We start from the raw sequence: 16,220 nt of genomic DNA, 5'->3' as shown, positions 1-16,220 counted from the left end.
TTGTGATGGCTTTCAGCTGTTATTTAAGTTCAGAAGGGTTATATGTAAAGAACAGAAAAGTGAATAATGATTCCTGTTTTGAGAAGGTCAAACAACTGAAAACAGTGCTGTTGGATAAAGCTATATTAGGCTTCTCAACAGCTAATATACTCTGTTTAACTGTAAATACTACCCGATAATAATTGTATGTTCCATTGTAGTGTAATGTTACAATTACATTATAAATTATTTAAGTTAGAGACTGATAAAGAAGTATCTGGCATTTCAAGGCCCATCGTATTAAGGCTAATCAGCTTGTATTTTCTTTGTCCTTGAAGTTTGTTCAGGCAAGATACTTGAACAACTCATTTCATACCTAAACTTTAGAAATTCTACAGGCAGAGCGTATGCCCAGTGGAATTAGCATCTCTTGGGAGAATTATTATAATCCCCTATTGATTTGCAAGTACATTCACCTTGCTGCTTTCACAGAAACTTATTTCACTGATGATGATCAAAAGAGGTGTGTTGGGCTTTGAACAGATTAAAGCTCAAAAAGCTGGAAATCTGCAAATAGGCAGTGATTACAATTCTCTCTCCATCTTCTCTCAGTGAAATGAGGGAAGTGAAATACTGACTGATACCTTGTAATTACTGTGAGAGAAAATAAAAGGCTTTATTTAAAGATAATTGAGAGAAGGCTAAAGCAAAATAGAAATTTAATACTAGGTCCCCATTATTATTGAATCAGTGAATGCAGTTTTCCAAATCATAATGAATGCAGTCTCTTCCATTGCCTTCCTGCAGACCTGTGTCAAAGAACTTCCAGGACCATCATTTGGTTCTTGCCATCAGAATTCATGTCTCTGAGATAAAATATGGAAGAAGCAGAGGAAGAATTTTTCATCTTTCTTGTAGCACCGGATGCTCTTCAAAGGCTCAAGATAGTTAGTTTTGAATATAGTGTGTGGGCCACTTACAGATCTGTCCCCCTCAAGGAAGGTACACGTGAGAATGACCCTTGCACTTAGTCCATTGTACCATTATCTCTGGTTAATACGTGGGCATTACCTCCTAACTCAGAGAAATTTCCTATAAGAAAAATGCACAGAAATGCAGTATCACACTGAATATCACACTTAAATTTTATTGTTTCAGGAGTATTTTACTTATCAAAAGATGGCTTGAATTCACATTATGATTTGAGTACCTCATTTGGTTATAATACAGTTCCTCAATTTCAGGCAATAAGAGTCAGTATTGAAATATAGTTATTCTTATAAGATACTGGTAAAACTATCCAACTAATAATAATTGAATGTTTTTTAAATTTGTTTTCTTTAGGATATTGATATTTTGTGTTTTAGTAACTAGCAGATAAATGAGTCTTGCAAGGAAAGGTTATCCAGAAAGTTAGTGTAAGTTATAATTTGAGAGATTGTTTGCACCAGGGAAGATCTCTAATAGGTATTAGGGACATAAGTGGAGCATGCTACACATCTTTAGAAAGGAAAGGGGAGTTTGGAAAAAGTAAGAAACAAGGCAAATACAAATGTCTATTAATAATTTTATTCTAGGAAAAGATAAATTCTATTGATGTATCAATAGTATTTATCAAACACTGTTATAATGTTCTCAGGTATAACATCTCTGAAAACAAATACTGGGCCCTAGGTATTTCTCCATCATGCAAACTATAACATATTCCAGTACCTATTTAACAAGTTGAAAGTTGTTACTACATGCAACTCAAAAATAAAGACTTTTAAATTAATTCAGTGCTACAGATTGAGCAAATCACTCCATCAAAGGTCTCATGATGTCCTCAAAAGCCACACATGTACAATGTACATTCTTCTCAATTTGCCAGCGTCTGACTCCTCACAGAGATGGCAAAGGTGACTGGGGTCTGTATTTCCCAATCAGGTTTTCTGAATGATCTTAGAGAAGAATGAACAGAGATAATGGCCTCTCTGATAAGTCTGCAAACATTTAAACAGGTTCCTTTCCAATTATCCTCTTACAATATAAGATCACAAATAATAGGATTTTTTAAATATATATTTGTTCAGATTTCACCTTTGAAATTCAAATAAATACAGTTAATATTTAGAAGTGAGACAGCTGTATATAAAACAGTAAAAGCAAACCCTGGCTGTTGTAGCTCAGTGGATTGAGCCCGGCCTGCAAACCAAAGGGTCACCAGTTCGATTCCCTATCAGGGCACATGCCTGGGTTGTAGGCCAGGTCCCCCACTGAGGGCCACATAAGAGGCAACCACACATTGATATTTCTCTTCCTCTCTTTCTCCCTCCCTTCCCCTCTCTTTAAAAATCAGTAAATAAAATCTTCAAAAAACCATTTAAAATTATTTAAAAAAACAAAAGCAAGAAACATATACTGCTTTTACAGTATATGTTTCTATTGGTTACTACTAAGTATAAGCAATACAGTACTAAGGAATGAATTAAGGAAATGGCAGATCAAAGTTGAAGTCCTAAGAGTATTGATTTATACATGAAAGACAAACTTTTAAAAATTCATTGAAAACACAGTCAAAACAAGTATGCTCAACTAAAAGTCAGAGTTCAAAGATTAAAAAATCACATTAAAGATGTAATAAATTGTTCATGTGGGAGATAGCAAGAAAATAGACCAGTCAAAGTAGAAGGTTGGTCTGGAGATGCAGTGGGTGATGAACATGAACTAGGTGTTTTGAATTACATTAGGAAATACTTTCAAATGCAATGCAAGGAATTAAAACAGAAAGACAGTAAATTTTGAATGTTTGTGTTCAAGGGCACTGTGTGGGAATAGTCTGAATTTGTTTATAATTGTTTGTACCACATATAAGCTTTCACATTATTAATCTGTTGTAAAAATTCAGAAAAGAGTTAATATGAGTATCAACCAGTGAGGCAGCTTTTGGAAAGAAAAGAGAATACTGCACAAGATCCAAAATTATTTATCTAATGGAATTTGGCTGTTGAATGGAAATAAACATGTCATCAGCTGGATATGGGATAAGTCATTTAAAATACAAAACAAAAATATAGATATTTGGTTGGTTGTTTAGCAAAGATATTTCTGAAAGATCATAAATATTTTGAAGATAATTAATTATGTAAGTAATTTGAGATATGATAGTGAATATATTTTTGTCTGTACATAGTACATTTTTATACTTCAATGCTGAATACATTATTTAAAAATAAAATAATAGATACTGTAATCATAGTAAATGATCAATCACTTGAATAGTTATGTAGCAATTCTTACAAGACTATAACTTTGTAAATGGTACCCAATGAGAGTTTCCAGACATTGCTCCTAATTTCCTATAAGTTTATGACTTAGAATGACTAATAAACCCTTATATGACTACACAGGTGGCAATTAATTAAAGTCTGATATGATTTAAAAAATTGCGTTGACTGTAGCCTGGGCAATTAGGTAAGTGCTCAGTAAAGTAAAAAAAAAAAAACTCTTAAACTGGACTTGAAAAATTGGCTCATATTTTAATGGACATACCCCAAGAGGAAAACGTATTACAAATATTACACAGATATTTCTTTTTTAAGAGGCATGATCTATTCAGATGAAAAAGATCGGAAGATTTAAATGATGAAATACAGAATAATGTGCAGTACAGTATTGTTGAAAGTGACTAAATAGCTGATATAGAATTGTGTTACAGAACTTTCTCCATGCTGGTCTGAGTTATGTTGAATAATGTCTTGCAAACAATAATATGATTCATGGTTTTGAATACAGCCTAGACATGAATAAATTAATGAAAGTGATCTAAGGGATGGGAAGGAGGGTGGGCATGAGTAGAATAAATTAGTGATGACAGAGACTGCAGGTATTTGGGACCTATTAGAGCACTTGGAACAAAATTGGTATTGACCAAATATTTGCAGAATGAATGCATGAAAAGCCCAGAGGCTACTTAGAATGCAATAGCATGTTTCAGGATCAGGGTAATGTTTGAACAGAGAAGAGGATCACTTATTTCAGTTTTTTTAAAAATTGAGCTTTCAAAAAATATCTATGAGTCTGCAAACCCATATCAAACAAATAAAAGTTAACCATAAATGATACTAAGCCAGGTGGTGAAAGACAAAAAACATATTATCTCACCTATAAGTGGAACTGAATGAACAAAACAAACAAACAAGCAAAATAGAACCAGAGACAGGAAACAAGGAACAAACTGACAGTGACCAGAGGGAAGGGGGATGGAGATAATGGGGGAAAGAAGGGGAAGGGTCAGGTCAAGGAACAGGTATAAAGGACCCCTGGTAATGGAGAGCAGGGTGGGGATTGACTGAGGGAGTAGGGGACAGGGGGTGGGACAGGGGAGAGCAACCTGGGAAAAATTGGGACAACTGCAACTGAACAAGAATAAAAAAAAGAAGCATAAAACCCATTCCATTTGTTGCTAATAATAACTATTATTTGAGTTAATTTTATAATCTCTACTTGTTTTGATTATGTCGTTATCCTTCTCTGCTTTTACTGTCAACTTAGCCAGTTACTTTTTATCTTAAGGCAATGAAATACTTCTGTATTCAGAATAAAATTAATGAACCTGCTCTTTATTTCTACACCGTTTCTTCTCACTTTTACAAACACTTGCATGGGAATCATTCCTCTGTACCTGATATAAGCCTTAGCTTGTCAGTAATTTGTGTTTTCCTTTTGAAATTATAGCATTGAAAAAGAACATAAAACACTCTATTATATCTACTTTTCTCATTTATTTAAAATAGAAACAATATCCTCAAATAAGTTAGCCAGAATAGTGGTTACACCAGAAAAAAGGACAAGAAAATATTTCAGTCTCTTAAATTTCACAATATTATTTTCCCCCAAAATTTATTTCACCTAATCTTAATGGGACTTTAAGTATAACGTGAGGACCTTTCTACTCATTTTGATGAGTTTCTTTCAGGCTGCGGACTGATAGCCTGAGTACAGCTGACCTATTTTCTCTCTGTGCAAGGCTATACTGTTCCAATCACAGCAGAAACAACTACTAACTGAGGAAAGGCTGTGAGCATTGGTGAACCAACCAACCTATTGTCAAGTTTTCAGTTCACTTGTCCATTTTCTTCTCTCTAATTTTTTGAAAAATCTATCTGAAAAGGAGTAGATGTACAGAAAACTTTTCTAGTATATGTTTTCTCATGGGAAGTGGGACAGCCTTCCCTATGACTTCACCATTCATTGTATGGCTAGTAAGTTCTTTGATAATTGAACTTTCTCTTTTCTCCAGCACCTGACATTATTAAACAGGCTACTTAGCATTGAGGTTACATTTAATCATTGTTTCCCTGTGGAAAGTCTTAGAAACCGCTCAATAAAAAGAACTGAAAATATTTTATTTGTATCAGGCCTATTTAAATGACATTGAAATAGAGAATCATTTTTCATGCAGCTTACTGCATATAATATTTTATCATTTATCTTACTCATTCTGCCAAACAAAAAAGTTGAAAGAATAGATATGAAACTGGCACTTGTTTTCTAAGAACTGACACTTGTAATAGAACTCAAATTTGTTTTATAGATTCAAATCTTGTAAGTTGATTTTTTAGCACAGAACCCAGTAGCAGAACAAACCTGAAGTATTATGTAATAATATGGAGTATCTGAAATTTTGTCACATTCATACAAATGTGAGAATGTTTTCATAACCTTGATAACCCAATGATATAGTATAAGGAGAAGCAATACTTTCTTTGGTACATAGTAAATTTACATTTACCTTTCCCTAAGTGTTTATTCAATATTGCATTCCATTTTTTCAGTGGGTTGCCTGACCAGATGGAAGGTACAGATTTCTTTCCTGTTTTGTATAGATTCTATTAGTTACTTTGCCTTTCAAATTATACATTTTCATACAGTATTAATCTTCCTTAGGAAGTAGCTTATAACAGAGACATTTTCTTATTTATAGGAGTATGTTTCTGTATATTGATATTTTCTATAATGCAAATATTTCTGACTTTTAATATAAAATTTAACTCGTATGCCCTTAATGTAATAAGACTAGGTTTCATAACACAAATACATCCATGCATGTGATTTTGTTTGCTCCTGATAAGAAAAGAATTATTTACAATGTTAAGTGAGTATGACATTGTTTATTACATAATGGTTTCTTAGTAAAATGAAAAATATTACTTAAATATATAATACCTTGGTCATTTTATAGAAATATTAAAATTTCAATTTTACTTGTATGTTTTCCCTGTCATACTTTGAAGTAAATAATTTATAATATATTTTCACTAAGCATACCTCTGTGGGGATGGAGCAATTAATTTTTCTTTAAACATTATTTGAAAGTATTACAAACCTAGGTGCTTAGAGGTGACTGTACTCTGATACTTTACTTTTACAGGATATCTTGTATTTTCTTTCTATAAATACTTACAAATTACATAAAAATTTGAAGTAACCCTGATATATATTTGCATGTATGTGTTTAGACATATATATATAGCTATTTAAATATATCATAAAATTCATTTTTACTTTATTTTTATTTATTTATTTATTATATTGTGCAAGTACAATTGTCTCTATTTTCACCCCAGCACACACCCTCTGCCCTACCCATCCCCACCTCCCACCTTCTAGCCCATAATGCTTAGGATTATGCTAAGTGAAATAAGCCAGGCAGTGAAAGATAAATACCACATGATCTCACCTTTAAGTGGAACCTAATCAATGAAACATACAAGTGAGCAAAATACAACCAGAGACATGGAAATAAAGAACTTTAGCTTTATCTTGAATGCATGTGTCATGTTGAATTTATTAAATTATAACATCTTTCTTAAGAAATAAACAAATAAATAATATTTTATCTTGTATTCATATTCTTAGTTTTCTGTGGGGTTTTTTCTGTATTAATGGTATAATTCAGCCTGACTAACATTTGTTTTTCAGCCACAGGAAACTAGAAACAGGAAAACAAATCCTATTTTTTTGTCAAAGAAAACACATTTTATTTCATTTTGACAAATTTTATCATATAAACTAACATTTAAAATATGATGTCTATTCTGTTCTTCTATATTTTATATAGATATAAGAAATGAGAGAAATTTAGAAACATTTTAGTCACCAATGCTAGTAAATGTTTAACTTATAATCCAAAAATTATCATTAATTAATCAATTTAATATTAGTCTACTGTCTTAAAGCTGTCCAAAGAAGTAAAATTTATAATGCAAGCCAACACAGTGTTTTTATTTGTAGCACTACAAGAAGTCACAAGATGAAACCATTACAGAAGAATTAGTTTAGTGAACTTTCATTTAACCAATTACGCATTTTTGTATTTGTAAACTATATATTAAATTAATTATTGCTTATTGAATCCATACATCTAACATACATATTTTCTAAAGTTTAAAATATTAGGAATTAAATTTATCTTGTATTTATTAAAATATTGTGCTAAAATTTTTTGTGGACAATAATATCAAGAAAGCATACAGTTTAATTTTAAATTTAAACTAAAACAAATCAAATCTAATTAGTTAAAGACTTATCTAAATATCAAGAACAGTGTATAAAGTGTTATTATTGTAAATGATCCTCTGCATTCATATATCAAAATTTAAACATATTTACAGCTGTCATGAATCTGTTTATCTAAAACTTAAGTCATTAGGCAAACTCCCAAGTAAGCATTTTGATTGTGAATTACACTTTTACAAGGAAAAACATGGAAAAGAAGCACATATCTTTGTATTTTTTTCTAATTTTTCTTTTATTTAGAATTTGTTAATCATTTACCTGGATATTTCTAGAGTGTGCTCCTAATAAAAGGAGAGGGTTTTTTTGTTTTTTTTCTTATGATCAACTAGTCCCAAATTTTCCCATGAAAGTTGAAAAATAGAGAAAGAAGAAGATAATGAATTGATGGGAGCCAACTTCAAACACATGTAAGTGTATCACTGTAAAGGCTCATTATATTTCTTTTTAAGGAAGGAAAGGGCTTAGATTTAAGTAAATCTAAGTATTTTGTATTCTGACATGCAAACACCCAAGAGTCATATTAAAAAATATATGTCTCTCTGTAACATTCTTTTTAAGTTTATGAAGGACACTAGGTCCTTGATAGGAATTGATATTCTCTTTGGTTAAAAATAACAATGTTACTAAATGAGTAAAATCACCATTTAACAATAGTCCACTGGAGATTCCTTATCATATTTCCACCTATCTTTTCTTCTCTTTTTCTTTTTTTGGAAAGTTTTTTTTTTTTAATTATTGAGTTATTAGGGTAGCGGTTAATAAAATTATGTAGTGTTCAGATGTAGAGCTCTATAATACATCATCTCTATATTGTATTGTGCATTCATTACACCAAGTCAAGTCTCCTTCCATCACCATTAATTCCCCCTTTACCCTCTTCTGTGTCACCCCATCCCCCTTTCCCTCTGGTAATCACTATACTGTTGTCTGTGTCTATGAGTTTTTTATCTTAATCCCTGCACCTTTGTCTATTTTTTTCTTATTTAGTATTCAAAATGAAAATGAGGAAGGCAGCTTAGCTTAATTTATATGAAGGAAAACATAGTAGTTTGGACTTCATTAAACATCTTCCCTTCCGTATTCTAAGCATCTGTTAACTCTAATATATTATGTTCCTATTCAGCCTCAGAGTTATTCCTTTTATTTTTCCCACAACTTATATGTTTCTTATATTTTTTCTAGCATCTCCAACAGTAGTTTATGTATTACAATGACTCAATAAATTTACTTAATTAATTAAGGTTAAAATTATAGCATTAAAATTAATTATTTAATTATATGTTGCCATCATATAATAATTTACTCACTCAATATACATTAGCATTCAAATGTGGTACAATTTCTTACCAATGTAGCAGAAAATGTCAGTGAGCCAATGTTGAGTTTTCTTTATTATATGTTCATTTTCTAAATCTATGTGACAGATTTCTGTCACTCAAAATGACACATTGATTCATTAAGAAAAAGAATGTGATGCCAAAAGAATGAAGAAAAAAGAGAAAATGTGAACAGCAACAGAGGAGGAAGAAAACAAAGCATACTACAGATGTGTTTAAAGAAATGCACGCAGGAGAATTTGTGGGGCGAAAACCTGATGCAGACAGACAGACAGACCGTAGCTTCAAATGGCTACTCTGACTCTACTGTCCTCTCCGGGGCTGGACTTTTGAGAATGAAAATTCTTGGTTCCATTATTGGAAACTCTTTCTTTGCCTTGCTTTCATATTTATTGAGGTTTTTTTCCCTAATCTGAAAGCACTTAAACTGTAGCTAGAAGATCTTAAAGTAAATACATAAATACAGGGTGGGTAAAAGTAGGTTTACAGTTTTAGTATATGAAATAGTTTTTTATCGTATTATTATCTATTGATTATTACTTTCTAGACTAACAACTATAAACCCACTTTAGCCCCACTCTGTATTTGTGAAAGTCTTAAGACCTAATTTGTTGAAGGTTACTTTTTAATTTTCTTCACCTGACATGTTTATGGACAACATAGGAAACTATACTTGATTTCTAAACTACTCTAATAAGAAAAAAAAATGAAAAAAATCTCTAGAAGTTCCTGTATACTATATGTAGTAAACTGATAAATAATATTGAATTGAAAAGAATTTCTATTCTGTTTTTCTTAGAAGGCATGCATTTTACTTATATTTATTGGTCAATATAATCAGTTCTTATTTCATTCTGTAACCCTCTCAATAAAGGGGTAATATCATAGACTTTAAGCTTCTAATTTTAAATACTGATATCATATCTTATTTTTATAAAACATTATTAACAGTAATTGTGTGTTATTTACAGATATTGGCTGACCTAGAAAACCATGCATTATTTAAGAATGATCTGGAATGTCAAAAGTTGATTCTGGAAGCAATGAAATATCATCTATTGCCAGAAAGAAGGACATTAATGCAAAGTCCAAGAACTAAACCTAGAAAATCCACAGTTGGAACTCTGTATGCTGTAGGAGGAATGGATAACAACAAAGGTATATAATTTTAGATCTATGTGTAACACACACACTGTGTCATACCACTACACAATTTTAATATTGGAATCTGTATAGTGCCAACAAGCACCACAGACATTTAATTTTATCCACTAAGATTTAAGATTAAGGGAATAATTAAAAGAAAACCTCTGATTTTCAGTCTGTAGTTGCTGCCTGTGCTTCTTACTCATCTTTAAATCCTTTATCTCTCATGCATCATCTATAAGATTTCATAGGAAATTAAAAGGGAGATTTAAAAGCATGTGGAAAACACTGGTCAGATGATTTTTGGACATATTGAGAATTATATTTCCATTCTAAGTAATGGGAAGGGAATGTGTCAGGTATTTGCTTGTTGAAAGTAATATTATGAAGAGACCTTCTGCTTGTGAGGAGTTTAAAATTTCATATAGAAGCCAGTCCAATAAACAGACAATTGTAAATGAGCATGTAAATTATGGAAGTTATAATTTATGATTTCAATTATTTTAACAATTTTGCCCTTCAAAAATTGAACACATTCACTCAAAGATTTTGTTGTTACATTTCTTGGTGGAAAAAATCTCCATTAATGTTTTTCCTCTTCAGTCTTTTGTAAATGGATCTTAATTTTCTTAAACAAGTACATAAGACAAACAATGCATATCATATCTTTGTGTCCAATAAGTGATATAATTATCTATATTTAAAGCTCATGTAAAAAAAATTCAGTTGGCAACAATAGCCAACTCACTAAAGAAGCTTTATTATGAAAGAAGCAAGAAAACCAACTTCAGCCACTGTGAAGTAAAATCCCAAATAGTAGCTAATAATTTATGTAAATAAAAAAACAATTTAATATCATTAATAAAAAATGACTCATTTCCATTTTGGTCTGATAAGCATATGAAAGGGGGGCCCCAAAATGGAACTTGTTTATAAAAAATTGTGTATCTTTTTCTTACATGTTTAAACTTCAGTCACCACCAAACTACCCTGTTTGATATAATATACCTATTGAAACGGTTTTTCCACTGCTCAAAACGGTTTTTGAACAGGTCAATGTTGATGCCTTTTAGTGCTCTCCTGTCTTGTGTTTCACCTCTTCCACACCAGCAAAACGTTTTCCTCTGAGGACTTTTTTTCATCTAGGGAAAGAAAACAAAGTTGCTCAGGGCAAGATCAGGTGAATAGGGAGGTTGAGACATGGGGGTCATGTTGTTTTTGATCAAAAACTGCTGAACGCTCAGCATGGTGTGGGCAGGTGCAGTCTTAAATCATGCATCAGGAAATGAGCAAATGGAAAGAGTCTTCATAAAAAATACATGAAGCCAAATGCAGCCTCTCACAACAACACCAGCTGGTATAGTGATACAGATGGGTTCATAGAACACTCACATAACAAAAGAAGCCTGTAATACAAGAGGCCCACCCTCCAGAAGATAATTCTAGGTTTTTTGGGGTCCCCTCCCATCCCTTGTAGCTATTAGATGCTTTTAATAATTTTTTTTGAAAAGTCTAACTCATATTTACTAGGATATTAGTTTCTTGTATTTATCAAATGAGCACTAGCATAACTATCAGTTTAAAACATATAAATAACATGTTGCTTAAGAGCCAGGAAAATGGCCCTGGCTGGTATAGTTTAGTGTATTGAATACCAGACTGCAAACTGAAGGTTTTCTGGTTCGATTCCCAGTCAGGGACACATGCATAGGTTGTGGGCCAGGTGCCCAGTTGGTGGTGTTCGAGAGACAACCACAACTGATGTTTCTCTTCTTTTCTTTCTCCCTCCCTTTTCCTCTATCTAGAAATGGATAAATAGGATAAATAAAATCTTTAAAAAAAAAGAGCTAGGAAAATGGCATTAATCTTTCTACCGCTTCCTCTCACTCCTTCCCTGCCTTCATCTCTCCTCCTTTTCTCTCTCCCAAATGTGTGTTACTACTTTAAGATAGCAATTATTTACTGATGTGCTACAGCAGTCACACTGGTGTGCTACCTGAATTTTAAAAACACTCAATACCTGACTATTTGATCACGATCATTGATTCTTTTCCTTTAAATTGTCAAATAAGCAAACAAAAAACAGCCAACACAATAGCTATCTTGTACAAAAGAACCAAAATTATGATTTTTTGTCAGATAGTCAAAAATATATTTTTAGTTTGCCAAAGAATTTTATTAGTTAGTTTACATGTACCATGAGATTAAAAAAAAGGTTGAAAATTGCTACCTTAAGAGAATATGTCAGAAGTTTTCAAAGAAAAATATAGTGATTTAAAACCCTCCTTTTTAAAGTAGTAAAAAAATATCGTATACAAATATGACCAAAAAGTTGCTAAAAATTATACTAAAATGCCAAAGGAGTTCTTTTTTCAAGCTAAGAAAACTAATGTTAACATGTATTTAAGTTTCCCTTATGAGAATAATAAATAACCAGATAAGCTGGGCCATGTGACATAAGTAGCCATCTCTTGGAGTAGAAGCATGTAAAGTTTATTGTAACATAGTAACACGTTCATTTTACCTGATTTTACTTATGAAAGTAAATACCCTGATTTCCAGTGACTTTCAGTAAACACATTCATCAGAGTCTCCCATTTTATAAATAAGCAACAGTTTTATAAATGCTTATCAAATTTTAAGGGCACATGAGTGGCATTTTTTCCAGCCACAGCTCACACTCAGGACGGTTCTGCCTTAGTCTCAGGTGCAGAGCACAGTGGCAAATCATTTGCTTTACAAAGCGGTGAGTGGCATTTGTCTTTAAAGAACACTGTATTCTACAGAAAGAATTCCAAGATAAAATAAATTCTATTAGTAAATCTTCACATACATTTTTAAGTAACTGTCTTTTATAACGTTTTAAAATGTTAATGAATCTATTGGGGCGGCATTGGTTAATAAAATTTTATGTTTCCAGTGTACATCTCTATAATACATCATTTGTATATTGGATTGTGTGCATGGAACTTCCAAAACTAAATAAGCAAATAAAAGCACTGATTGAATCTGGTCAGCTTGTGACTAGACTGAAAAATAAACAATAATTTAATATTAGTCCAAAAAGCACTATACTATTAAAGAACTAAAGCACATAACTAATTTGAATTTTTAAACCTGATGAATTTAATACAACTGCTATAGCACAAAAGAATGTGAGAATATGAGAATCTGATTAGTTAAAATGCTTGCCAGAATTTGAATTTCTTCAATTGGACACAGTAGTTTTTTGAGATTGAAGAAATTCTTTAAAAATTAACTTTCTTAGGAACTATGAATATTTCTCACTTTAGAATTAAATAATACTAATAATTTACTGATACACTTATCCAGTAACGTCGAGTCTTAAAAGAGTATTATAATGTGGGAGGTTTAAAAAGTTTTCCTGATTAAATAGAAATAAAGCAAAAAAAATTATTTGAGGGAAACTTTAAGAATTCTTACCATATCCTTATCCCTACAAGAATTGGATTTTACATATATTTCATAAATTTACATAAAAATCTAACACTTAATACCAAACCTCAGAAAATGTATTTCTTTGGTGAAGCAAAAACAATAGAGACCCAGTGTCTCAGGTAATTAAAGAGCAACGGGCATTTCCAAGGTGACCCCTTGATTTTCCATTGTGCTTGTCCTACATAAGGAGTATTTTCAAACTTACTAACTTCTGTTATCTCTACATAAGCATTAAGATCTTATCTTAACATTGTGTTCTTCTCTTGAAGAGTATTGAGGCAAAAGGAATAAAAATGTTAGAAAAAATGCATTATAGCAAAAAATTAACTTCGTGCGACTATCTTGAAGAACACAATACAATACAATACAATATCCTATGATATAAAACACCCAGTATGATTTTTTGAAATTATTTACATGTTTATATTATGCCTGAAAAAGGGTTATGTAAACTTCCCTTGGCTGCTTCTTTAGCTCTGGGATCCAGATGCTATCACATGAGACTGATAATCTATGGGTACAATTTTCTGTAAATATGAAAATTCCGAGCACTGCCCTCTTCTCTCCTCTCATTTCTTCTTATATTCACATGTGTATGCATTAAATAATGATGCAAATCTTTTGCACATCTGTTTTGGGCCAAGATCTGTGCTAAGAACTTGTGACCATGGTGAGCACTTTAAATATGACCTCTATCTTACAAGCTGCCAAGTTAATCTCTGAAAACAAATAGTAAGGCAGATATTTATGAGTAAAATGAGTGTTACAAAAAGGGGGTTGCAATAGCAATCAGTACAGTGCTTGGGAGCCAAACTAGTCTAGTCTAGAAAAATAAGGGAGTACAAGGGAAACGTTTGATGCTATTTTTCATTACCATTAGGTCTTCTTAAACCCCCTGCTCCCTTCAATCACCACATAGTTGTCCATGTGCATGAGTCCTTTTTCCTTTTTCCTCAACCCCTCCATCCCTTATCCTCCCCCTGCCCTTAACTGCCATCCTGCTATCTAGGAGTCTATTTTGCTTGTTAATTCAGTTTGTTCATTAGATTCCACATATAAGTGAAATCATATGGTAATTGTCTTTCTTTGTCTGACTTATTTCACTTAACATAATGCTCTCTAGGTCCATTCATACTGTCCCAAAGGGTAAAACTTTTTTACAGCTGAATAGTATTATACTGTGTAGATATTCCATAGGTGTTTTATCCACTCATCTACTGTGATTCCATATCTTGGTGATTGTAAATAATGCTGCAATGAACATAGGGTTGCTTATGTTTTTTGTGAATTAGTGATTTGGGTTCCTTTGGTTATATTCCCAGAAGTAGGATCGCTGGATCAAAAGGCAGATCCATTTCTGACTTTTTGGAGGTCTCTCCATACTGCTTTCCACAGTGGCTGCACCAATCTGCATTCCCACCAAAAGTGAAGAAGGGTTCCGCTTTCTCCACATCCTTGCTAGCACTTGTTGTTTGTTAATTTATTGATGATAGCCGTTCTGACAGGTGTGAGATGATATCTTATTGTTGTTTTAATTTGCATTTCTCTGATGATTAGTTAGGTTGAGCATCTTTCATATGTCAATTAGCCATTTGTTGTCCTCCTTGGAGAAGAGTCTATTCAGATCCTTTGACCATTTTTTAATTGGGTTGTTTGATTTTTTTTGTTGTTGTTGAGTTGTTACAAATTTTGGGTATTAACCCTTTATCAGATATATTGGTGAATATATTCTCCCATTCTGTGGGTCATCTTTTTATTTTGTTGTTTTCCTTTGCTGTGCAATAACTTTTTAGTTTGATGTAGCCCCATTTGTTTATTTTTTCTTTTGAGTTCCTTAAGTTATAGATAGAAATATAAAATATTGCTACAAACTATGTCTGAGATTTTTGCTGCCTATGTTTTCTTCTATGATTTAATCTAAAGAATTATTAGGCATTAGTTTAGCACATTATTAGAATGGTAGAGCAGTTTTTCTGGTAAATTGTATACAAGATACATCAAATGTGAAGCCTTACAGTTGGAGGAGTATGACATCTTCAAAAATGGAGGGAGATCCCTCACAGCTGGGATATAGGCAGTGGGGAAATAAAAGCATGTCACTGGAGAGAAGACACAAGCAGACTTCAGTGAAAGGCTTGACAGACTTTATTCTGATTTGAACTCCAGAGGTCTTTGAGAGTAGCTGATGTTCCTAGTGGAGAAAGCAGTCTTTGAAATCAGAAAAATGCCTATCCAATCCAAGAATGTCATTTAAAGTTCTCGTAGACTTTACCCTTTCTCAGTATTATATTTTGTTTCTGAAAAATGTATGATAACTAAATTAGATAGTGTATAAGAGACTACCCTGTTAATATTATAAGGCATTCTAACATGTTTGATACTAAAGAGACTACCAGAGAACTCAGCAGTAACCTGAGACAATAATATATTCATAAAAATAGCATTCCTATAAATAATCATCATATTGTGTAAGATAAATGTATTTTATACCAATATAAATAACATTTAAGAATGTTGAATCACATGAATCATATAAGAAAAAAGCCCAGATAATTTTTAAAAAATTGGACCCAAGGAGGAGCACAACAAGGCACATCATAATTAAATTACCCAAGATTAGAGATAAGGAGAGAATCTTAAAAGCAGCAAGAGAAAAGGAGACAGTTATCTACAAAGGAGTTCCCATAAGACTATCAGCTGATTTCTCAAAAGAAACCTTGCCAGAAAGAAGGGGCTGGA

The 16,220-nt window shown here is 32.2% G+C and overlaps 1 protein-coding gene across 1 annotated transcript in view; it reads left to right on the top strand.

The window, feature by feature from the left end:
- Positions 1-16,220, top strand: part of KLHL1 (kelch like family member 1) — a 303,818-nt gene that overhangs the window by 224,535 nt on the left and 63,063 nt on the right. The window contains exon 6 of the mRNA XM_053916504.1: positions 9,848-10,034. Within this exon, the coding sequence (XP_053772479.1) occupies positions 9,848-10,034 (187 nt within the window). The remainder of the gene's footprint in view (positions 1-9,847; positions 10,035-16,220) is intronic.

The sequence above is a fragment of the Desmodus rotundus genome, chromosome 13, assembly GCF_022682495.2.
Source record: "Desmodus rotundus isolate HL8 chromosome 13, HLdesRot8A.1, whole genome shotgun sequence".
Taxonomy (NCBI): domain Eukaryota; kingdom Metazoa; phylum Chordata; class Mammalia; order Chiroptera; family Phyllostomidae; genus Desmodus; species Desmodus rotundus.
The sequence above is the reverse complement of the archived record's forward strand: the minus strand, read 5'-3'. Positions and strand labels throughout refer to the sequence as shown.